Genomic DNA, 24,790 nt, shown 5'->3' on the forward strand with positions numbered 1-24,790 from the left:
TCTGGAAGGCCAACTGCAGGCCAGAGAGGATTTGGGGCGTGGTGGGTGGAGGAAGTGGGATTTGAACTCTGGGATTCTCGTGTGCACAGTGCCACAAGAAGCACCTTGGGAAACAGTATGCCTTTAGGATGATGCCCGTCTTGACCAATGCATCTGATGTGGAGGAGAGCTTTGACTGGGTACTGAGGCTCCCTCATTGCCCTTCGTACCTCTGTGCAGGATACACCTTGAACTGGGCTTTCAAGTGAGGCTTCAGTGGAGATCTCTAGAACAAGGAGACATTTCCCTGACAGGGCTGCTACTTGTTATTAGCTTTTGTATTCCTCTGTGGATTTGACTTTCTAGGGATTCTGTTCTTTTGACAGTAGATGAGGGAATAGTGATACAGGATTATCTTTCCTCCTATAGCAACTTTATACAGATTTACTGTCATACCAGCCCCTCCAGGAAGGACTAAGGAGTGCTTAATCATTTTCCAACACATTTTGTATTGAACATACTATACATATATTATTCCTTTCACAACTGAACATTTGTCTAACAGTCTGCCCTAGAATTTTGTTAGGGATCGATGCCATATTTGCCAAGTTTGTAGTTTCCAGAATCTTATTCTTTGCTCTTTTCTGAAAACTGAGAAAACATTCCCTGGCTTCCATTTCCTGACAGCTGTCCATTTTTCTTCCTTAGAAAACCACTCTAACAGTGGTGCCATTGCAGTGGGAGAAATTCGTGAGGGCCTTGTAGTTGTTTTGAAGGCCCTTGCCATCTCCAGCCTTGTTTAAAGATCATACTTATTGCAAGAAGAATTAAGCAAAGTACTGAAGCACCTCTGCTTCTGTTCCCTTCTGATGGCCTTTCTCTCTTTATTTCTCTCTTGAATTCAAGTGGCTTATGACAGTCATTTTATTTTAAATCTCATTTTCCTGGCAGTGAGACCTGTTCCTCCCCACCCCAGCCCAGTTTTGTTGGACTTTTACCTTTGACATGGTAGACTCAGGGTGGATGGTCACTCTGGCCTTCTGTGGACCTTTTGTTCTGCTGAAGAGGGCATGACACTGAGGGTCCAAACTGGATCTGAGAGAGAAGAAAGGAGAGATGGTTACACTGGCAGGAAAGAGAATGTTTGAGCAGGAAAAAGTAGGTATCTAATGGAAGAGATTAAAATTGTTTTGCTGTGTGGTACATGGGAAAAAGTACCAAATCAGTAACCATTTTTCCATGAAATCTTAGGGACAACTGTGACTGGGAATGCCTTGTAGCACCGGATCTCTTCTGGGAGGATGGGATGAAGAAGTGCCATCTCTAAGTGAGAGAGAGGGCCGTGGAGAGGCTGGGGCCTGCCTTGCCAACCACTTCTGTTTCCTGTGGGTGTGGCTGTATAGTAGAGCCCAGTTTACTTCTTTCTCTGGCTGTGGAAGTGACTAAATGGTAGGCAGTAATGTCCAAGAGGGGATACCACCCTTCCAAAGAACTGCTGTTATTATTGGTGTTTAAAAACATTCAGCTCATTTCCTTTTTTAGTTTAGAAAACTTGTTTTTCCCTTAATGGTTCTAATTATTTTTGTGTAAAATAAGACTGATCATTGGATTCACTTTAATTGATTGAATTTTCCTTAAACATTTTAAACTACATTTATAGGTTTAATATATTTTATTTTTACGCATTTAAGATGTCTGGGAGGCAATCTTATAATCATAATAGGAAAAAAATGTCTCAAACCAAATCTATTGAACTTACAGTAATCAACTGAACTTGAACATAGCAGTATTATTTACAAACAATAAATTTCCAATACATCATTTAACTTACTGATGACTAAACCATTATAACAGATTCTCTGCATTATTACAAACACTTTAAATGACAGTAACCCAAAGATGTCTTGTACTTGATACAAGCAATATGCATATGTGCTATGGGTTTGGTTTACTTTGAGGCCTGTCCTCTTTATCTTCCCAGGCTTGGTTACCTAACTAAAGAGATTTGCCACCTCTGTTCTTGGGGAGCTGGAGTTTGGCCTCTGGGCATTTTAAGAGTAAAGCATCAGATTAGATCCAGTCCACATCCTGCCTCCTCTCGGCTTTTGTGCATGTCTATTGTACTCCCAGAGCTTTTTGCCCCACTCCACAGTCCTGCTGACCACATGCCATTGCATCCTGCATTCCTCTCATACTTCTGTCAGGGTGTGAGGCCACGTGCTGTTGTCATTCTAATGACCAGAGTGAAAAGCCCTGAAAGTTCCCCTGGGTTCTGTGGACACTGTCAGGGAATTATGTAGAGAGAAAATGCAGTGTTAGGGTGTATGTGGAAGGTAGAAACGTTGAAGTGCTTTTATCCAGAATATCTGTGCTGTGCTTTCCCAGCTTAGGAAACTACATTATTATATTTGCATTTAAAATAGTGCCCTGCAATGTTTAAAATATGAGACTTTTTTAATATACACTTAATTCATAACTGTTTCTCTTATGACTTTATTTTGTTGAAAAAGATATTAAGATGCTCTGGGAATTATAATATTACACGATAAAATGAGTGTTAATACTATATTATTGATTTTGGGTCTTAGGCCCTATTAAAAAAAAAACAAATTGAAAGCATTAAACAGTGGTGTATACATATGTTTGTGTATGTATATATGGGGGCGGAAACATATGTATATCCAGTCACATATATATTTCTGTATATGCCAGATGTGGTGAAACAAGCCTATAATTCCAGCAACTTGGGAGGGTGAGGCAGGAGAAACACAAATTCAGCAACTTAAGAGAGATCAAGTCTTAAAATAAAAACAACTGGGAGTGTAGCTTAGTCGTAGAGGCCCCCTGGGTTTAATCCCCAGTATAAAAAAAAAATTAAAAATTACAAGTGTTTTTAAGCATTATTACACACTTTTTAAAACTTTATTTAAAAATTCTACATAGTTTACGTAAATGTTCTTTAATGCACTTTAGATTACTTTTCAAACTCTGATAAACACGTTTGTGCAGAGTATTTATTATATGTGATTATTTCCACAAGTGGAATCAGTGGGTCATTGATACAGATATATTTAAGGGTCCAGTTACATATATTGCCAAGTTGTCTTACCAAAAGTTTGTCTTAGTTTACTGAGCTATTTACTAGAGCTGTTTACTAGAAAGCTATTTGCTCTTGGATTAACATTTTTACTACAAATATTTTTTTCCAGTTCAATATTCGCCCATAAATTTATTTTTATAATCAAAATAAAAATAGTAGTTTATAATTTCTAGATGAATTTGTGACTTGTCTTAATAAAAATTTTATTCAAGTCTTAAATTCATGTAGAATTTATTTCAGTATAAGTGCTTGGGTGAGACAGCTCTGATTTAAAAAGAAAAATAATCAGAATTGCTACTTAGTTGACACCATCCTCTTTATTTGATTGATTTGTGGTATTTTCTTATAATGTATAGGTTTTATTTCTGGGTTATCTACTCTGACCCATCCTTCTGCTTGTCTTTCTACCTGTGCCATATTGCTTAAAAGATGTAAAATCTTTAGTACTCTTCTGCAAAATTTTTTTTGTTGTCGTTATTGCCTGTTTGCTTTTTCAGATGAACTTTGGAAATTTTATGTTGAATCTGCAAATTATTTTGAGGAAAAAAATGTCCTTTTAAAATTTCGTAGTCTTTACAACCAAACACATGGCATGGTCTATGCATCTACTCATATCTTGTTTTTTTATAGTTATCACAAGATTTTTAAAATTTTTCAGTTTTCTTTAAATAGGTCACACAGACTACTGCCTTGTGAGCACAAGGCAAAGTTATTTTTTCTTATTATACTTATTTTTAAAATCTTTTTTAGTTGTAGTTGGACACAATACCTTTATTTTATTTATTTATTTTTATGTGGTGCTGAGGATCGAACCCAGGGTCTTGCACATGCTAGGCGAGCACTCTACCGCTGAGCCACAACCCCAGCCCTTATTATGGTTATTTTTAGTTGCTTTATAGTTTGTGTTTTTAATCTATTTTTTCTCAGCATGTTTCTAGATTGGTGAGACTTGGTATTTAGAATTTGTGTATCTTGAATTCACTACTTTTAAGTCAAATATAATGGTTTTCCCATGATTTCTAGAAACATATCATTCAGAAAGAAAATATTTTTTGTCATCCTTTTTAAAATTATCTTGTTTTTTGTCTCATGTTTTTTTAACATTGACCTGAATCCTGAAAAAAACTTTTAAAGAATTTTTTAAAACTTAAAATTATAAAAGAAAAATTTAACAACTAGTAGTGATAATGGCATGGTATGCTTTTAAAGGAAATACTAAGGACTGTGGACATAGCTTACTGGTACAGCACTTGCCTAGCAAGTGCAGGATTCTGGGTCCAATCCCCAGCACCATAAATGAATAAACGAAAGTAAACAAAACAAAACAAAACAAAACAAAGGAAATACTAAGTTTTGCAGACGGTTCTATAGCACCATAAACAACATGTTTAGCATGACATGATTTTCCTGTGCTGCAGATGTTTACATTTATTTATGGTATTTTTAAATTGGCCCCTTCTCCAGTTTGGTTCTGTTAACTCAAGAACAGGCACAGCCTGGATTACACATGATGAGGGGTTTTCAAATCCAGTGGAACTTTACGCCTGTTTCCAAGTCTTGAGAACCTCTGAGTGTTTATTCTCTTTTCCCTTCTCTTCTCACACCCCCTTCCTCTTTTTTTTTTTTTTTTCAATCTTCAAGCTGTGGCTTATAGGTCTTAGCCTGCAGTAGCTTATAAGTACCACAGCTAGGGCCATATGATGCCATTTTTATTAGTATAAGGCAAAGTTATTTTTTAAAAATAGGTAAAACATCATGTGTTTTCATAATCTGAATTTATTCTATTCAAAGAATGGTTCTTCATTGAAATAGTGGTTTTCCTAGTTTGCCTAAAATGCTTCTTTTTTAGAATATTCTTGGATGCCAACATCAAAGGTTGACAATTCTAGGTCAGTTCTCTTTCCTTTCTCCTGCTTCCTTTTTAAACTTACTGAACCATGGCAGAAAAGAAAAGCTGATTGTTGATCAGTTTGTTTGTTTCTTAAAGCTTACAAACACTGAGCAGTTATCTGACAGCTGTACTGGCCTGGAGGAATTTTACCCGTGGTGCATAGGAAAGGGACACAGGGCCAGGGAAAATAACTTCACAGCCTGAGGCCCCTCCCACAGCCCTCTGAAGTGCTGCTTTGGGTTTCCCCTTCCTGTCTCAGATGCTATCTCAGCCAGTCCCCTTACCAGGGAAGCTTTGTAGTGGAGGAACACCGGCTTGCGCACAGGGTATCTAGGCCCTAGCCTAGAAGCTGCCTCTCACTTTCTGACCTCAGGAAGGCTGCCAATCTCCTCTGAGCCTTGGTTCCCATGTGGGAAAGGAGAGCCTGTAAAGTGTTGGTGAGTGTGGGGATTCTCTCACAAGTGGTGGGAAGAAGATAAGATCCAGGTAGACAGCAGAACTGAACAGGGAGGGTAGGGGTGAGGAAAAGCAGAGTTGGAGATGCCATGCCTAGAACGAGGACCCTGTTTTCTTTTACCTCTCCTTTTCCATTCATGTTGAACACTTGTGCACAAAGTAGTACCTTTCAAGCTGCAGCCTGCACCATTTTCCCTGGGTAGTGAATGAGAGTAGTAAGGTGTGCTTTCTCTGCTGCCCATGGCTGCTACAAGCCCAGCCCTCCTACCAGAAGTGGCCTCTCCTCTGTGAAATCTGTATTCATCATCTGAACCTGAACCTGAGGTGAGGACTGCTACTTACAACTCTCTGACCCCTTCAGTTAACTGGTTAACTCTTGTGGTGTTCATTGCAGGCAACTGTAATTGTACCTCCTGGTACACACCTCTTCTTTGCTCAGTTGCACACTTAGCCCCCACCTTCTGATGCATAATAGTGAAGGCTTATGCCGTACAAGCCATTCAAGACAGATTTGTGGGATAAAAGAAAGAATGAGAAAGGTCTAAGATATTATTATAAGATAGTTATCGTACTTAAAATGTCCATTCTGTCCCTGGGGTATATTCAGTAGTAGAGCATGCATAAGGCCTTGGGTTCAATCCTCAGCACCCACTAAATTAATAAATAAATAATGTTCATTCTGCTTTTCTGCAATTTAGTATTTAGCAAATGTTTTATTACAGAGAAGTAGTGTGGTATTTGATCATTGGATTAAGTTTGCCCATATCTGCCATTCTGATCTTGGACAAACTGGGTTAGAATTTCTGCATATGAAAATGGAAGAGAAAGGATAACAAGGGTTTTCAAAATTTAGTTAACACAAGAATGAAATAAGTGCCTATTAAAACTATAGGTGTCTAGGCTCTGCCTTCTAAGATTCACTGGGCCTGAAGGAAGAGGCAGAGCTGGGGGGGGAGCCTGTAAGTTAATGCACCCCCATACCTCCTGCTGATCCTCAGACAGGTGGTCCAGGGAGCATCTGCTGAGAACCTTTGAAGAAGATAATGTCTAAGGCTTCTCCAGTTTTCTTTTATAAGGATACTTTATAACATCAGAGACATCTGTTTGTATAGTTATTTTCTTTCAAAAGATGTTTAGGCCAGCTCAGTGGCACATTTCTGTAAGTCTAGTGGCCTGGGAGGCTGAGGCAAGTGGATTGCAAGTTCAAGGGAAGCTTCAACAATTTAGCAAGGCCTTAAGCAACTCAGTGAGACCCTATCTGTACATAAAATATAAAAAAGGGCTGGGGGTGTGGCTCAGGGGTTAAGCACACCTGGGTTCAATCCCTGATACAAAAAAAAAAAAAAGAAAAAAGTTTAGTCCCTGCTTACCATTGTGAGTTCATTGCGGCAAGTACAAATTAGTGTGTGCTACATAAAATAGTAGAAAAAGGTGTGTTTTCAAATTATTAATATGTATTATTATTATTATTATTAGTGCTGAGATGGAACCCAGGGCCTCCAGCAGTCTAGGCAAGTGCTCTACCACTGTGCCATATCCCCAGCCCAAATTCTCTTAAAGGAGAAAAAAGTTACTAGGATTCCCTTGTTTTAGTAGGTATACATAGTAGAAACATTTAATTTAGTAAATCCCAAATTAAACTTCCTTGGCAATAGTTGTTTAATAGTACAGTGTTTAGCTGAAAACCTTTTTCTAAGAATGTTTACCTTTGAAGAGTTACATATTTATCATACCTATTCACTTTATTAATAGCACCATAGAATGGATCATCCCCTTCAAATACATGAGTGACACATTGTCAAGCTCTATGTATGATTTGTCCATTCCTTTATGAACTTAAGCTGTAAATGTGTTATTAATAAAATATATCCACAGATTCTAAAAGATTTATAAAAATGTTATCATTCATTGACATGGAATTCTTTTATGACTAGAGGGTCTTCTCCTTCCCCTTCTCCATCTCCTCCTCGTCCTGCCCCACCTTGCTCTTCTTTTATCTTCTTCTTCACTAAAAATAAGTCCCATTCTCATAGTTAAAGCCAGAAATGAAAAAGGAAACACTTCAACACCTCTTTTTCTTCTTTGCCATTCGGTCCTTCCATTCGGAGGCCTTTAATATAATAAATGATCCCAGGGAGAAAAGGAAAAAGGAATACACACCGTTTCACTACTTAAAGTGTGTGTGTGTGTGTGTGTGTGTGTGTGTGTGTGTGTAAGTAGTGGGGTGATGGTTGCTGCAAGAAATGTATGAGGTTATATTAATTTATCTTATAATTTTATGTCCTAGTCACAATACGAAGTTAAAAAATTTCATCTCGGATTGAAGAGTAAATATAGGTTACTCAAGCAAGTATGAACAACTCATGAGAAAAGAACACATTGTTCCCTGAATTTCCTGAGCATTCTGCGCGGTGCAGTCATCAAATTGTCTCTAAAGATCCTCAGTTGCAAGCTTCCCACGCCAGCAGGAAATGGACCCAGCCTTGCATTTAAATCCCAAGGCAAGCCTAGAGTTTGGAAGAAATCTTCTTACTTTGGTAGATCCCAAATTAAATTTCCTTGGCAATAGTTGGAAGAAGCAGACAGATTTTCATTAGGCTTCAGGTTATACAAAATCAATCAGAGGTCGCTGTGTTTTCACAGGGAAAGATTATTCAAGGTTCTTCTCTGGCAGGAACAATTGTCCTCTAGAGTAAGTAAAGGCACTTTTACCCTCTGCTAATTAGATCCTTTCTTTCAAACAACACTTTTCAAGAGTTTAAGTGCTGTAGACATTTTTGTACTCCCTCAATGTAAGAGTCCTAGAAATGGCAAAATTGAAAGGGGCAACGGGGAGGGGAAAAATGACACATTGAAGGCACAGATGAAAGCCTCACCAAGGCTAAAGAAAGATGTGGTTAATGGGTGAAATCTTGGGTCTATTTAGCTTTTTCTGTTTGCTCTCTAAATCACCCTCCACCAAATTAATCAAACCGTTTTTAAAAAAAAATAATAAAACCCTTATTATTAAACCTGCAGGTTACTTCCAACTGAATTGGACCAATGACTCTTAATATAAGGAGGGTAAATAGAGAGGGACCTTCTCTGTTGCACAGGTATGTGCAGTTGCTTGTTCATTGTGCCCAGCACATTTATTTAATGCAGCCACCTAAGTCAATTAGGGATTTTGTACTTAAACCAAGTTACAAATTGAATTTTGGTCCTGTTCCCTCTTATTGTGCATGATATCATGTGCCTCCTGGTCATTTTGTGGCCCATTTTCTGCAGTCTATTAAATGATTTGTTTATATAGTCATTTAGAATGAAAGTCACAAAATCATTTTTAGAAAGGTTATTAGTGCCTCTAAAATCTCCAAGTGTTGCCAGAAATTCCTCAGTTGTGGACATTTGCAATGAGGGCATGAGAGTCATTTCATATTTGAAGTATAGCTTTGAGCCTACTCATATCTCTTCACCGCCTCCCCAAAACCAAAATACAAACACATACAAGCAAAAAGCATATGAGAAAACAAAATAAAATTCTGCCATGTCTTTGCTGGAGGGATAACTGTGCTAACAGAGGGCTCCCATGGAATCGTCAGTTAGTGTACTTGGGGAATTTAAGGTTAGCTTGAGTGGATATGAGGATGGAGTTAAGTAATATTGACTTCTTAGCACCCAGCATAACTAATCATTCATTTGAAATTATGTTTGATGATGCCCTCGAGTAAATATTATAAAGTATCAGAGAAATAAAAATTTAAAACTTTGACACCAGCTTAAGAGTGCTGAACTCAATCATTACCCAAAATAAATAAGTATAAAATGCTGACCCTCAATAATCTTAGTTAGATCTGTGAGACTTTGTTAGCAAACCAACATCTTTAAATGCTTTGCTTTTTCTGGCACAGAAATATTTTAGGACTGATGTACATAGGTAGTGTTAGGAAATAGATCACTGTTAAAAAAAAAATTGTCATAGTTTAAATTGTCCAGAGACCCTTTTTAAAGTTTCATTTTCCTAATTATCTGGGAATTACGATGAATATCCATCCACACAGCTTTCTGACTAGAGGGGAAATGTATTGATCCATTGAATAGATCAAACTTGAATCTACTGATAAACAGATGAGGGACATTAATTGAATTAAGTATTTATTTATTTATTTATTTGTTTGTTTGTTTGTTTGCAGTGCTTAAGATCTTAGTGCTCTACCCCTGCGCTGCATCCCCAACCCTTGGATAGTCTTAATGGATATTTTACTTTCTCTTTCAGTTAATGTAATTCATTGGTAGACATAGAGAACCAGGCATAGAGAGTCAATGATTTGCCTAAGGTTAAACAATGAGACTCAGGTAATGAGGCTCTAAGCTTCACCTCCTATGTACCACACTGGACTGCCTGTCTCCAAAGAATGCACCAACAAGCAGGGAAACAATGAAAAGAGTTGAAAGCCAACCTACAGAATGGGAGAACATATTTGCAAAGTGTATATCTAATGAGGTTAATTTCTAAAATAAGTCAAGAGCTTCTACAACTCAATAGCCAAAATACCAATAACCTGTTTAAAACATGGGCAATGAATATGAACAGACATTTCTCCAAAGAAGACATACAAGTGGCCAAATGGTGTAGGAAAGATGCTCAATGTCATTAATTATCTGGGAAATGCAAATCAAAACCACAGTGAGATATCATGTCGTACCTGTCAGGATGGATATTATCAAAGAAAGTTTTGGTGAGGATGTAGAGAAATGGGAATTCTTGTATGCAGTTGATGGAAATGTAAAATGGTGTTGCATTTTGGAAAACAATAAGCAAGTTTCTCAAAAAATTAAAAAATGATCCAGCAATTTCACTTCTGGTTCTGTGTCCAGAAGAATTGAAGTCAGGGTCTTAAAGAGATATCTGTGCTCTCATGTTTACTATAGTATTATTCATGATAGCCAAGATGTGGAATCAAACAACATATCCCTCAACAGATGGATAAAGAAAATGTGTTATGTACACACAATGGAATATTATTCAGTTTAAAAAAGACCTGCCATTTGCAACATGAACCTGGAGAGTATTATGTTAAGTGAAATAAGCTAGACAGAGAAGGACAAACATTGCATGATTCTGCTTTTATAAGACATCTGTAGTACTAAACACATAGAAGGAAAGAATATAGTAACAGTTGCCTGAGAATGGGGTGCAGAAAATGGAGAGGTGTTTATCAGTGGGTGTAAAGTTTCAGTTCTGCAAGATAAGTAAGTTCTAGAGATCTGCTGAATAGCATAGTGCCTGTCATTAACAATACAGTATTTTTCTCTTCAGAGTTTTTTTTTTTTAACTTTTTTTTTTAGTTGTAGATGAACACAATATCTTTAGTTATTTATTTATTTTTATGTGGTGCTGAGAATTGAACCCAGTGCCTCACCCATGCGACGCAAGTGCTCTACCACTGAGCCTCAACCCAGCCCTGTTCTCTTCAAAGTTTAAGGATAGGTCCTAAATATTCCTACATGCATGCATGGATACACACGTGTGTGCATGTGCACGCACGCATGCACGCACACACACACACACACACACATACCCCCAAATCAAAACAAAACAAAACAAAAACACACAAGACAGCTTTGAGTGGTGTTGGATGTATCTAGAGTCCTGTGCAGTTCTTTGTCTATTGGTTATACCTTGATAAAGCTGTTTAAAGAAGAAAGAAAAACAAACATACACACACACACACACACACACACACCAGACCATGGACAAGGATGTTTTACAGCTTTGTTTTTAGATACCAAAAAAACCCTGACAGTACATTCACATAGAAATCATGGAAAAAATTGTTGAAAACAATTGCACAAAGAAAAAAAATTAAAGATACAGTAGAATAGAAAATCAGTAAGTAAACTTTTGTAATTAACTTCATACTAATGAGAAATAGTTTTGTTGCTTTTGTGTTTATTGTAGTGCTGGGGATCAAATCCAGGGCGAACTTTCCCACCAAGCTATGCCCCCCCCATCCAGCCAGTAGGAATACTTTTTTATTTAAGGTAATATTCAGCAGATTTCAAAGCAGCTAGCATGATTAAAATATTCTTTCTTGTCATTCTGATATACTGACTTGATATAAGAAATTTGCCCAAATCTCATGCAGAAGAGTGCATTCCTGATGTCATGATTCTGTCACTGCACTACCTGGGTCAGTGGAGTGTGATTGACACTGCTGATCACAGGGCTGCTCTTGCTAGAGTAGACACTTCCTAGAATACTCAGATTTAGCTTTAAACCATTGTAAAAGTTAACCTGATTAATCATGAACATAGTCTTAGAAATGTAAATTTAAAAATATTCAAAAAGGGGGGAAAAAGGCTGATGGGGCTTGGGGCCCTCTGGTCTTGGCTCTGAGCAGGCTCCTGGGCAGTGAGCCCTAGAACTGACTGCAGGGAAGAAGACAAGCTTGTCTTCTGGCGTTGAAAATCAGCCAAGGGGGAGCAGGCAAAGAAGGTCATAGGTCTCTTCCCAGACCCAAAACTACTGCATGTTGCTTCCATTAGATGTTTCTTCACTGAAATGATGATTGACATTCTTTTCATCCAATTTTATATGCTTGTACACGAATGTAGGTGGGAAGAGGGGCGTGGAGAAGACATGACATTAATTAGCGTGCAGGTCATCTCCTGTATTCCTTCCAGGTCAGGCCCTCCTCCCATACCAGCTTCTTGTTGGTCCCAACAGAATGAGGATATTATAGAAGCCAATGTGGAAGCAGATGCATATACAAGGGAAGTCATTTTTCATGTCAGCTGTTTACATGCAGGATTGGAAAATTATACAATGCCCTGGAACTCTAAAATTATAGGAACACCTTTCAAAGAATGTTTCTAGAGTCTTCCTTTTTTTCCCCCTGCAGATTTCTATTCTAAGAACAGATTGTTGTCATATACTAAACTGTGCCTTGTCTTTCTAAAATAAGATTCTATCAGAATGATCTGACTTTTAAAACTGAAGTGTTTATTTGCAAACGTATCAGCTTCTTTCCAGGCATTCATAATGGCTCTAGGGAAAGTACAAAGGCTGCCCCTGGAGAGCAAGTCAATTTATAGTCACTTGATTAGTCACAATGAACCAGCTTTTGAGACATAATACGTTGCTCCTTGCACAGTGGTGCATGCCTGTAATGCCAGCAACCTGGGAGACTGAGGTAGGAGGATTGCAAGTTTCAGGATAGTAGCAAGCACCTCAGCAACTTAGTGAGACTCTATCTCGAACTAAAAAAATTAAAAGGGCTGGGTGTGTAGCTCAGTGGTAAAAGCACCCCTGGGTTCAAGCCCCAGTCCAAACAAACAAACAACAATAACAACAAGCCCTATATGTCCCTTTTAGGGAAAATTGGCAAATTTCAATTAAAAAAAAAAAGTCAAAGGAACCAAGAACAGTGATTCATGCCTAGAGCCCCAGCTCCTCAGGATGCTGAGGCAGGAGGATCCTTTGAGTTTAGAAGTTCAAGGCCAGCCTAGAGAACAAAGTACAAGACAACCCTATCTCCAAACAATTAAAAAAAAAAAACACAAGTATTTATTGTCATTGTTTTAAATCTTCCATTTTATGTCTGGGGGTCAAATACTAAGGCAAATACGAAATCTTCTGCATCTGTTACTGCTTAACATGAAATTACAAGAATAGTGAATTTTTAAAAATATTTTTTAAGATTTTTTTTTTAGTTGTAGATGGACACAATACCTTTATTTAATTTATTTATTTTTATGTGGTGCTGAGGCTCCAAGTGCCTCACCACTGAGCTACCAGAGAGCTACAGTGAATTTTAATTAATGTAAGATCCTAAATCAGGGGCTGGGACTGTACTCAGTGGTAGAGCACTTGCCTAGCATGTGTAAGGCACTGGGTTCAATTATCAGCACCACATATATTAATTAATGGTCCATTGACAACTAAAAAAAAAATTTAAAAAGATCCTAAATCAGTAAACATTAGGTGTTGAACACTCTTTTTTTCAGAGCAGTAGACTGGTATATTATACAGAAAATGTTGACAAAACTGAGGAGAAGTATTGACCCCAGTTTAACCAAAATAATTTCTTCTGCATTCTGGTTACTCTAGGCTTCAGGCGTTCTCATAAATGTTTGTGTATTATATGTCCTGAAGAGATGGTGTTAAGCCATCACAGGAAAAGGTTTGGGACAATTTCAGGCTCCAGACAAGAATGTGCTAGGTCTTTAGGTTTGTACTCTGGGGCACTGACAGGTATTTGCCTCCAGGTTCTTTCAAGGAAAAGAGAGCTGCTGTATCCCAGGTAGTCTGTACTCATTGGAATAATCCCAGTTGTGTGTGCACTGGTGGATACTGCTCTATATGTATCCATCAGGAACGCAAATAGGGGCAACTTTCTAAACTGTTCCAAGGGGTTGTCACCAGCCACACATGATGGAGGGTCACTTGAAATGTGAAATGTGTATCTGAGGTATAGAGTTTTGACTTCAGTAACAGGTACATTTGGTCGTTGGAAATACCACCCCACCAAGAAGATGATGACACTTTCCTGCTAAGATTGGGAAGAGGACCAAAACCCACATTCTGCCTTTGGGGGATCATTTATGGCATGTCAAGGAGAAGTTAGTTCTCAAAAGTTGCAAAACTGTTAGCTTTAGGAATTCATGTAGCAGGTAGAAAAGAGAACTCAAAGGAGTTGAAGATAATAAACCCAGGTGTCATTTTCCACAGAAGCAAAGTAGTTCAGCAGAACAAAGTCTGTTGAACAAAAGCAAGGTCAAAATTTCTTTTTAAAAGCCCCTTAGAAATGTGGTGTATATAGAATTTACAATGGCAATTTACTCAACCATAAAGAAGAATGAAATAATCGCATTTGCTCATAGATGAATGGAAATGGAGAAAATCATACTAAGTCAAATAAGCCAGAGTCAAAAAATCAAGGGTCAAATGTTTTCTTTCATATGTAGAAGCTAAAGCAAAATAAGGGAAAGAAGGCAGTTTGTGTGTATGTGTGTGTGTGTGTGTGGGGGGAATCAGATCATAAATTATAGAGAAGATCAGTGAAGTAGAAGGTAGAGAAAAAGAGGGAGGTAGGGAGGGAGGAGGGTAAAGGGGAGCAAATACATAATTAACAAAATCATGTTATACACATATGAAATGCACCAAAGGGATTTCACCTTTATGTATATATAGAACAATCAAAAATAAATGAAAAAAGAAGTGAAAGAAAGATCAATAAAGTAGAGGAAGGAGAATAGGGGGAGGGATGAGGGGAGGAAAAAACTAGGAGGGGTGCTAGATGGAGTTTGAAATCAAATTCCTTGCACATATGATTCTGTCAAAGTGAACCCAACTACTATATGTAACTATAGTGCTCTAATTTAAACAAAGAAAGAAAGAGCCTCTTAGGCAGGCTTCCTTCCCGCTGGTCTGCAGATGGTCACAGTGCCTCACAGGGCTGCACATTTCATAGGACAAAGTCGAAGGCTTTGCTGGAAGTCCTAGTGAGTTGCCAGACTTGAACTGAACACTCCTTATGCACTTTCCATGTGATATTCGTCAATTATGTATAGATCACCTATATTAATGTTTATAATACATTGTCACAGTTGTGCATTAAGTTGTGGTATTTTAACACTGTTTTCCATTAAATAGGGAATAAGATCTTTTTGTCCCAAAAGCTCATAGCCAAGTTGCAAACAAAAATTAAAAAAATTCTACATTTGTTTAAAGTGATGTTTTTTGCTCAATTTAGAGAATTTCATTAGCATGGATTTTGATGGACTAAACAACTCTTTGTTCATTGTATTACCCTTTTATCAGCTCAGAGATCATAGACAACAACTTGCTGAGGTTTCTTCTATTTCATAATGGGGTGGATTCCTTTTTCAACCCGGGGCATTGTCTCTGACTGCTGTCCACTATAGGCCAGTCTCATGTGGTTGATGATGCCAATCCCAATCATGTCCTGCAACTGAGATGTGTTGTTTGTGAGGTTTGCCCTCCTTACTCGCTGCTGTGGGGGCCAGCTTCCAGTAAGCCCAGTGTCTGATTGACCCCGACAGTGGGTACTGTGCAGCACTCTGCACCCCTATCCTAACACTCCCTAGCTGTCGCCCTGCGGGCCCTTCTCTCCCCAGCACCCTTCCTTCCCTGCTGAGAGAGAAAGCCATGATGCAGCCTCAGGTTGCCCCAGAACTGACCCTGATTTTATTAATGTGACCACATTTCCCTTATTGTTATTTAGTGTGTTAGTGGTTATGGCCCTAAAAAGAACGTGGGACATCATCTCTGCCTAAAAATTAACTGTGTAACTGAGAAATTCCCCATGGGAGATACATTTGGGTGGGTGGTGGAAGAAGAAGAGGGGGTAGAAGAGAAGAAAACTACTTTTCTTCCTGTCCCTTTGTTTTCTTTTAATTTAGATTTTTGAGCCTGTTGGGTCAGAGCTATGTCTTTTGCTGTACTTTGTGCAGTATCTAATATACTTCTTATTCTCAGAAAAAGATTATATAGTGATGGTTTGTAATCATTTATGACAAAATGATTTCTAGATTTATCTGGAAGAGGAATACCTATTTGTATTGAAGTGATAAGGAAAGAGGGTATATCCTAAGTATTTCCCAGGCCAAAAAACCCCAAATCTTGTCTAAGCAAGTGTCATGTACTTATCCCCTAGCCCAAAGAAAAGGACAGTCCACACTTGAAAATTTTATTAAAACCAGAAACTAAAGAAAGGTATCGAGCATAGTGAAAATTGCCTTGGTAGTAAGAGAACAGTTCCTTGGGGCTGCAGGAGTGTCTTCTTCCCAAATGTGTTTCTAGTACCTGGGATAGGTTTGGTTGCAGGGGATGTCACCTTTGAGTTTGGGGACAACTAATAATCCAAAATTAATATTTTTAGAAGAACTCCCTCATAGGTATTAGTGTATTTGGCAAGATACAGGCAGTGGAGTGGTCTATTTAATAAGAAATTCTTTTGCCAAAAAGACAGCAAAAGAAATGCTGAGAGCTGCTGGAAGCTCTGATCTCTTGCAGGACACAACGTGCCCTTTGCCTGCAGCAGGTCCTCATGCAAGCACTTGCTGAAGGCATCCACTCTTCCTTGGCAGATTTCTTCTACCAGTTTGAGTCCCATTCATCCCGCAAGGCCCACTTTAGACATAGCTTTGAGTCTCAAAAATGACTTTCTGTTGAAATGACTGATGTCCATCCCTGTGTCAGGTCTCAGAGGCAGGGACCTGGCCTCATTCCTCAGTGGAGGTAATGCCTGGCAGAGTGAACAGAGGACAGTTGAGTTCCCCTGGAAACTCAAGCAAGGGGACAGGCTACATGACCCTGGGTTGGTGAGTGGACCTTTTGGTGCTGTGGCTTCTCCAGGGTACAAAGGTCTAGGTGCAGGGTTGGGCTGAGGACTAGAGATTTGTATTCAGGGCCTCGTGCAAGCCTGCATGACATAGATGTTCATAGCATACTAGCTCCTAGTCCTGTTCTTTCTCTGTCATTTCAGGACTTTTATATAGAATTTGCACTATCACTGAGGATCATAGAGCCACTTTTTTCTTCCAGTTGAAGGTCTCAAAATTCCAAGTCACGAAGAGGTTAATTGTCTACAGGCCCTTGTTAGGGATGAGACACGGAGTATGGGGTGCAGTCTGTTGCAAACTACCAGCTTTCTCCAGTATCAGAAGTCTTGTTTTTGTTATACTATCCTTGAACTGTGTTTTGTTTGTTTTTGAGTCTCTGTTCTTGTCTCTGCTTTCATCTTTGTTTTATATTTTTAAGTTTGAATTTGAGTCCAAGTCTCTTCATAATTATCTCTGATGGAAATACAATAAGACTTCCATCTAGGGAGAGAATCAAAGGAGTTGCCACACAATCTAGTCTAGCAGAATTAAATCCACATTTGTAAATACCACTCTAACCCTAGCACATTCTAGAGTTTGTAAGAGAAATAACAGGGTTATGATTCAGATTGGAAATTAAATGTTATCACTGAATCCTCCAGCTGACCACCTCCTGGGCCCTCCTGTGGTCACCATTGTTTCCCCCCAGCCTATGAGGTTTCTTCTCCCACAGCCAACCCTGTCCCACCACCTGCCAGTCTTCCTTCCCAGAGCTGGATGCTGTCTGCTCAGATGTAGAAGCACTTCTAAGGCCTTCCGTTTAAGAGCCCCCCTGATGGTTTTTTAATGTTTGTTGTTTACATCCCTCGTTTGTTACAGCAAGAAATCTATTTGGACACTTTCTTGAAGTTTGCCTAGCCAGTGGTTCAGTGATGTGCTGCTTTAAGAGAAACTTCGTGGATTGTTTATTATTAGCCCTCTTGGTTCTGTGAGTGGGCAATTCTCACCTGGGTTCTCTCATGAGGTTGCAGTCTGGGCTGGGCTCGTCATACACATGTTAGTGCTTCTACTGGTGTGGCTGGGCTGGCTGGAGGCTGTCTCCCAGGTAACCAGCATGCATGTCCTCATAAGAAGGCCTCTGGGGAAGTTGGGCTTCCACATAGCAAGCCTTCCAGAGGCTCAAATTGCAGGATAGGATGATGTACAATCGGGTCTTGGAAGTCCAATAGGTTAGCTTCTACTACTCAACAGAGAGGTATCGGTCACTAGGGCACAGGGGGATGGAGGCAACTGGGAGGAGGGGGTGTCATTTTTGGACATTAGCTACCACAGCAGGAAATAACCACTACGCATTTTCACATGTTATAATGTTTTCTGCATTTTCACTATTTTCTACGTTTACTACAGTGTTCTCAACTTACCATTATTTTACTCTCACAATTTTTGTGGTCTCTCTCTTTGCTGATTTCCTGTTTTGCATACTTTTCTAGAACTGTGTGGGAGATATCCCAAAAGTTGGGTAAGTGAGCCTTGAGTGCTGACAGAGGCTTCTGTTACCAGCTCTAAATGAGTGTCCGGTGTCCTGTGCAGGGGAGTATCTTTCCTTTCCTTTGTCCAGTAAAAACATGGCAGAGTATCCAGAGCTTGCCTCTGGGAAATGCCTCCTCCCTGCTGCCCAGAGGAGGTTGCTGGAGGAGGGAAGCCTTCCCTGTTCTGAGACTGGCCCTAAGTTCCCTTGTGACCTTGGGCTGGTTATCACATATGCATGAACTCAATTTGCTCTTTGTCTGAATGTATGAGTCAATAAACTTGTTCATTTCACTAATTTCCCTTGTCCGTCCTTAGCCTTCTCCTTGCATCTGTCTTTCATTTAAAAGAGCTGTGTTCAGTTCTCATGCCTGTGCAGGTGACCAGCCCCTCCTCTGTTAGCAGGCTCTTGGGAGCACAGGGCATTTTGCTGAGGCAGAATCACTAGCTTTCCTGAGGTCCCTGCGAGGGAACACTCTGACAGGAATTGATAAGGGCACGTTATGTAAAATCTGGAGGGCAGGGCTTTCCCTTTTAGGTCAGCACTCAGCCGCAAGCTAAAAATGCTAATCAACAGAAGCATTTTCTGTGTTCATTCCAGAGACTTTCCCAGGGGCACAATAAATCTAGCCTGCATGTTTACGGGATCGTTGTTACTTAACAAGCTAGTCTCCCAAGCTTAGGAGTTTCTGGTTTCATCAAACCTAACCCAACCTGCCATATTCGTAAGATCCATTGTCTACTTGTATTGCTCTCCGCACTGTAAGATAATTTTGCATACTTAAAGTAATTTTTACACCCAAAACTAACCTTACATGAAGTAGAGGAATACTCAAAAGTTACATCTCTTTATCTCTGTCTCTTTTTTTCTTCTTCCAAACTTCCATCTCTGGGTCAGTTCAATCTCTAGTCTGCCCACTTGTACCCCCAGTTAGCTAGTTTACTCATCCATCCACTAAATGTTACTTTGAGTGATATGAATAATGTATGAAGAAGATGAAAGGATAGCATCCTGCCTTCAAGATGCTGGGAGTGTAGGGAGGAAGCAGACCCGTCAACAGGTAGTGTCAAGGCAGTGGGCTTGGGACTGCTGACCTGACTGAAAGGTTCCCCTTTGACTTGGCTTCCAAGGAATCATCAGTCACTCTAGCAAGCAGTATGAGCAGGACGTGGGTTGAACCCCGTCACAGTGTGAATAGTGAACTGTGGGTAACCCTGCTTTTTTCTGGAACCTTGACCTTTGAACAGAGCTTCTGATCTTGGGAGTATGGGCTAAATGCTCTCTGGCCCAGGGATGCTGAGATACATACTTTCTAGATTTCGATAAGCACAGCCAGATCCACCAGAAATGTCACATCTCATAGACACTCCCTTTAACAGTGTCTCAGAAAATGTTTTTCCCAGGCCCTCCCCAGAGTTTTGCCAGTGTGATGGGTAAAATACACAGTATCTCTCTGAATTAAGAAAGGCAGCCTTTTGTATCTATATTGCAGATATTTTCTGGTTTGATGTTGGAGTTTGTGTCCTGCATAGACTATCCTCCTGTGAGATATTCCCTGTTCACTCCTACTTCTCTTATGGCTTTATTTTTACATTTTGGAAATTTTGATCCATCCAAAATTATATCTGGTATAAGGAATGAGATAGGAATCTGGCTTTATTAATTTTTTTCTCAGATGGCTACCTAGTTGCATTAAAGATATTTTATTGAGTAATCTCTTTTCTTGAAAAGCTGTCTTTATAGTTACATTCCTTAATTGTATGCTTTTATAATAAATTAAATCCCCTCACCTATTTTTAATTCTTCATTATGATCCACCAGTCTGTTTTGTGGACTTCTCCTTCAGTTCCAAGCTGTGATTGATTGATTGATTGATTGATTAGTACTAAGGATTGAACCCAGGGGTGCTTAACCACTGAGCCACATCACCAGCCCTTTTTAATTTTTATTTTGAGCCAAGTTGCTTAGCACCTCAGTAAGTTGCTGAGGCTGGTTTTGAACTTGAGATCCTCCTGCCTCAGCCTCCCAAGTTGCTGGGATTATAGGCATGTGCCACTGTGTTCAGCTCCCAAGCTGTTTTAATACTGAAGCCTCATAATGGGGAGCTTCAGACTTTGTTAACAGGAGCAAAGTCTTTCTTTTATGTTCTCAAAAACCAGTCTTTAAAGGAAGCTTGACAAAACTTAAATTTGGCTATTTTGCCTTGAGAATTCATTTTCTCAATAAATATTAGGTACTGGTGATGCTAGTCACGATCTACCATTTCCTTCTCTTGATTTATTCCTTCTCTTTCTTGCCTTTCATAAATGTTCATCTACTATTGTTATGTGCTGGACACTGTTTGCTTGGAGACTGAGAGGAGAATGAGATTCCCTGATTTGTTTATATCACAGTGAGCTTGACTTTGGCTGCCATTAGAGCTCACCTGGAGATCTTATACAAAGCCACGACGCCAAAAATGGGAAGGAAGCCTCTTCAACTGCCACCTCTATATGTTATCCTAAGCCTTTGCCCAACCACTGAGCAGAATTAATAATCTCCTAATTGACCAGTTCTGTTCAGTGCCTGGAAAATTACAAAGAGGGAGGTAAGAGTTAATGCTCTCATCCTCTGTTAGGTTTTCTTAAAAAATATTTTTAAAACAGATTTTTTTTACACACAGAGACAATTGTCAAGGGAATATACACACTCAACTAGCTTGTGGAAAGATAATGGAGAACTACAGAAAACTCCCCCACGGCGGCAAGGGAAGGAAATACTTTCTCCTGACATGAGCCTACATGGGCTACATGGGAGCCGCCAAGGCCCTACGTGAAAACGAGCTGGTGATCTTTTTTCTGGATGGCTGCTTTTATGTTTGAGTAAACAGGTTTCCAGTTTTGTCCTTTTGTGATGGTTATGACCTTATCAGAACCACAGATAATTCGTTTTTTTCATTTGATTTGTTGCTCATAAATTGCCATTTGCTCTTACAGTCGAATGACTAAGTTCTCATGTAGGGCATAAACAGCCTAGGTCTTGCTCAACTTTGATGGGCTGAATTTTTTCGTGTTTAGGAGTGTTCCAGTAAGTCAGAAATGGCTCTCTCCATTTTTTACACCTTATATTTTACATAATTTATATTATTTGTCCAAAATACATGTCTTAAGTCTAGTGCAATGGATTCTGCAGGAGACTGTGGAGAACTTGGAAGGAACTAGAAGTGTGCCCCCTTTGAGCACCCACATGAATGAAACCAGAACCACATGAAGAAGCTATTAGATTCAGGCTGAGTGTCCTCCCCTTTCTCTGAGTGTTCAGGACACTAATGGTACCTCTCTGTGGTCCTTGTGGATCTGAGGAAACCTTTCCCTCCTCTGTCCTCCTGGTTCTCTCAGGTTAGGTGACCACTGGAAAGAGGCTATGGATCTTCACAATCTATAAAAAGATCAGCTTAGTCTCCAACCAGAAGGCCTTTTAGTTTTTTGTTTTTTTTTTTTTTTTAGAGAGAGACAGAGAATTTTAATATTTATTTTTTAGTTTTCGGCGGACACAACATCTTTGTTTGTATGTGGTGCTGAGGATCGAACCCGGGCCGCATGCATGCCAGGCGAGCGCGCTACCGCTTGAGCCACATCCCCAGCGCCCACCTTTTAGTTTTTAAAAAATACATCTTACCTTACCCTTTCAGATAATTTGTTGTTGTAAAAGGCAAATTATATTTTCCAGTGGATCAAAAACATTGGAATGCTTTCCAAACATTCCAGAGTCTTATTTTCTGATGTGACATTTGACTTATATAAAAGCAGACTATTTTCCCCCCTTGCATAAATATACACGAAGGACAGCTTTTGTAATATAGTAAATAAGATCCCACACAAATTCCACATGACACACTGTGTGGGGAATCTCACATAATAAAATGAAGAATGTGCCTGTTTGTTTTCCAATCAATGTGGAGTTTTCATTCTACCCCGGATCTGTCAAAGCCATGTTCAAATACAGAGATGATGTATTTAAGCATGCTGATTTTAAACGGACACGTTTTCTACATAAACAAAACACACCCATTACTGCAGCCATCCTTTATATTTCAGAAAGGATGAAGGCAGGCTCTAAATATGGTTCATGACTTAAGCTTATGCTAAATTTGTGAGGGAAGATGTGTTGAAATTTAGGTGGGTGTTGCCAGAAAAGCACAGGAATGTGGGGGGCAGGACCAGGTGACACGGGGATAAAGTCATGCCAGACATAAACGCAGATTTCAGAAGGTTTAACAGAGAATTAATATGCTGCTATTTTTGAAAAGGAGAAGGTGTCAGATCACCAAAAGGAGAAAAAACTGCTTAAAGCTGTATTTGCATTGAAGTTTATGTCAGCTCTGTATTTCCTTTCTCCCAAGTGCCCAAGATGAAAGTGTACCTTTGAATTTGTTAAATGCATGTTTATTTCTGTCTCATTACCAATCAAGCAAGGACAGAAAGCTTCTCTTAAATACCTCATGTCCCTCATTTTCTAGCACAGGGCCCAGGGATGTGAATGGATTCGAATAAGATCATGTACATGTTTCTCTCACACATGCAACTTCTGTTTCTGTAGCTCTTCTTCTTCTCTAACTCACTCTCACTTTTCTACCTTCACTCCTCCTTATGAAGTTATTTCTCTAGCCAGCTTTCAAGGTTCCAGAGGGTCATGTTCATTTTTTGTTTGATATTCATCATGATGCCCAGCACAGACCTTGAACCTTGAGATTGCTCAGTGCACCAAACACCTTTGCTGACCATTCTTGCTGCCCGGATTTCTCCACATACTCATGTTCCTCTGATGTTAGAGGTTTTCCAATGCTTTACATATTTATGTACGTTACCTCGTTCTCATTCCACAGATGTTTGTTAAAAATTTTTTTTTTCAAATTAAAAAATGCATTACTTCTGAACATGATAATATTCAAAATAGCCCTTGAAGGTCTTCCAGATATGGCAACTTTTCTTCCATGTAAAAGTCACTCTGAAGTTAAAAGAAACAGCTCTTTATTTTGGGAAGACTATACTTTGAGGTTGCAGTGAACCTGGCAGTGTAGAATTTTCAACAAGACTAAACTGCTGAGTTTACATTAACGTGTGTGAGAATTACGTGCTTCTCACCCCTGCTCTTTGGTTTTAAATGTATGTTCTTAGTATCTTCATGGCGTTTGCTACTGTCCATGACTGCCGAAAGTGCAGTTCTTATTCTTTCAGAGGGCTTGGTGTTGGTCTGTAGAGCTAAAACCAAGAAAAACAGCCACCTAATCTTGTCCTTGAATAGTTTCCTGGTCTTGTTACAGTTGCTTATTCTTTTTAAAATTCATTTGTAGATTTCCAAGTCAAGCAAATCATGAAGATCTTGGCTCACAGGAGCTTTCATGGTTTCCTGAGCGTTCAAATCAGAGTGGGAAGGACTCTCCTGATGTGTCACTCCTGGAGGAGATAAAGAGATTAAGTCTTTTGAATTTAGCTTAATGTTTTTCCTTCTATTACTTAACTTTTGTTTTCGAAAAGAGATTTACAAATAACATGGCAATTTTATTTTTTTTATTTTTTATTTTTTTGTAAAATGAAAAGAAGTAATAGCATACACATGTTCACTGCTTGGTACCCAGGAAGGCCAAGTAAAAGCCTTGCCAAGTATAGAGGATTTGGAGGAGAGGAAGCACAGACACAGCTAACTGATAAGAAATGTGGGAATAGTGATAACACAGGCAGGAACTCAAGATGCAGTCCCAGAATCACACACAAAATCTTGAAACTCCTAGGATCTGGCTTCCAGATTTTTTTTTCCCACTGCCTTTATTCCTGTGTTGAGATGAGAGTTCTTTGGAATTAACCTGGCCCAGAGGCCTACAGACATCTGGAGCTGAAAAGACCTGAGATGAAAGTCCTGAGGGTAGGAAACCTGTGTAATTTTCAATAATAATGACCTCAGGAGAGCCAGGAACCTTGTTAAGCTCTTGGGTTACTAAGTTAAGTGAGACACACAGTCCCTATCATCAAGGTACTTAAACTCAGAAGGAAGATTCGTGTGAACAAAGTTCAAAAGAAAACAGAACATTATCGTTGAACCAGGGCACATCCTCTTTATCTAGTAATACCACATCATTGTCTAACACCAGAGTCTTCAACTTCAGGAATATTGAATCTTCAAAGAACTTTGCTTCCCAGAAAACTCAGTCTACTTGCCGCAACTTCAGTAGAGAATAAAACGCAGTTCACAAGACGTTTTGAAAGGCTACATGTTTGTTTATTACTGTCACAATAGGCCAAGAGCCAGGAGTGCAAGCGTTCACAGTAGCAAGTTCAGGGAATGTGTTGTCAGAATTCTGGGGGATGGAATGTGGGCTAGGCACATTGATGTCCAGAGATTAACTTCACCCTCTGTTCTCCCACCTCCAAAGAGCGGCCACTGTCAGTCCACTTTCTGAATTATCCTGGGAGTACATGTTCTCCTCTCTTCCCCTCCCCTCCTCTTCCCTCCCCTCCCCTCCCTTCTCCTT

General features: G+C 39.4%; 1 protein-coding gene across 10 annotated transcripts in view; it reads left to right on the forward strand.

The window, feature by feature from the left end:
- Positions 1-24,790, forward strand: part of Tjp1 (tight junction protein 1) — a 214,513-nt gene that overhangs the window by 63,783 nt on the left and 125,940 nt on the right. Inside the window, exon 1 of one of the 10 annotated variants that reach the window (XM_048790377.1) lies at positions 5,259-5,407. The exons of the other annotated variants lie outside the window; for them this stretch is intronic. Within the exon in view, the coding sequence (XP_048646334.1) occupies positions 5,378-5,407 (30 nt within the window). The 5' untranslated portion in view covers positions 5,259-5,377. Of the gene's footprint in view, positions 1-5,258; positions 5,408-24,790 lie in introns of those variants that run through there. 10 annotated transcript variants of the gene reach the window in all.

This window comes from Marmota marmota, unplaced genomic scaffold (assembly GCF_001458135.2).
Source record: "Marmota marmota marmota unplaced genomic scaffold, marMar, whole genome shotgun sequence".
In the NCBI taxonomy this organism is placed as follows: Eukaryota; Metazoa; Chordata; class Mammalia; order Rodentia; family Sciuridae; genus Marmota; species Marmota marmota.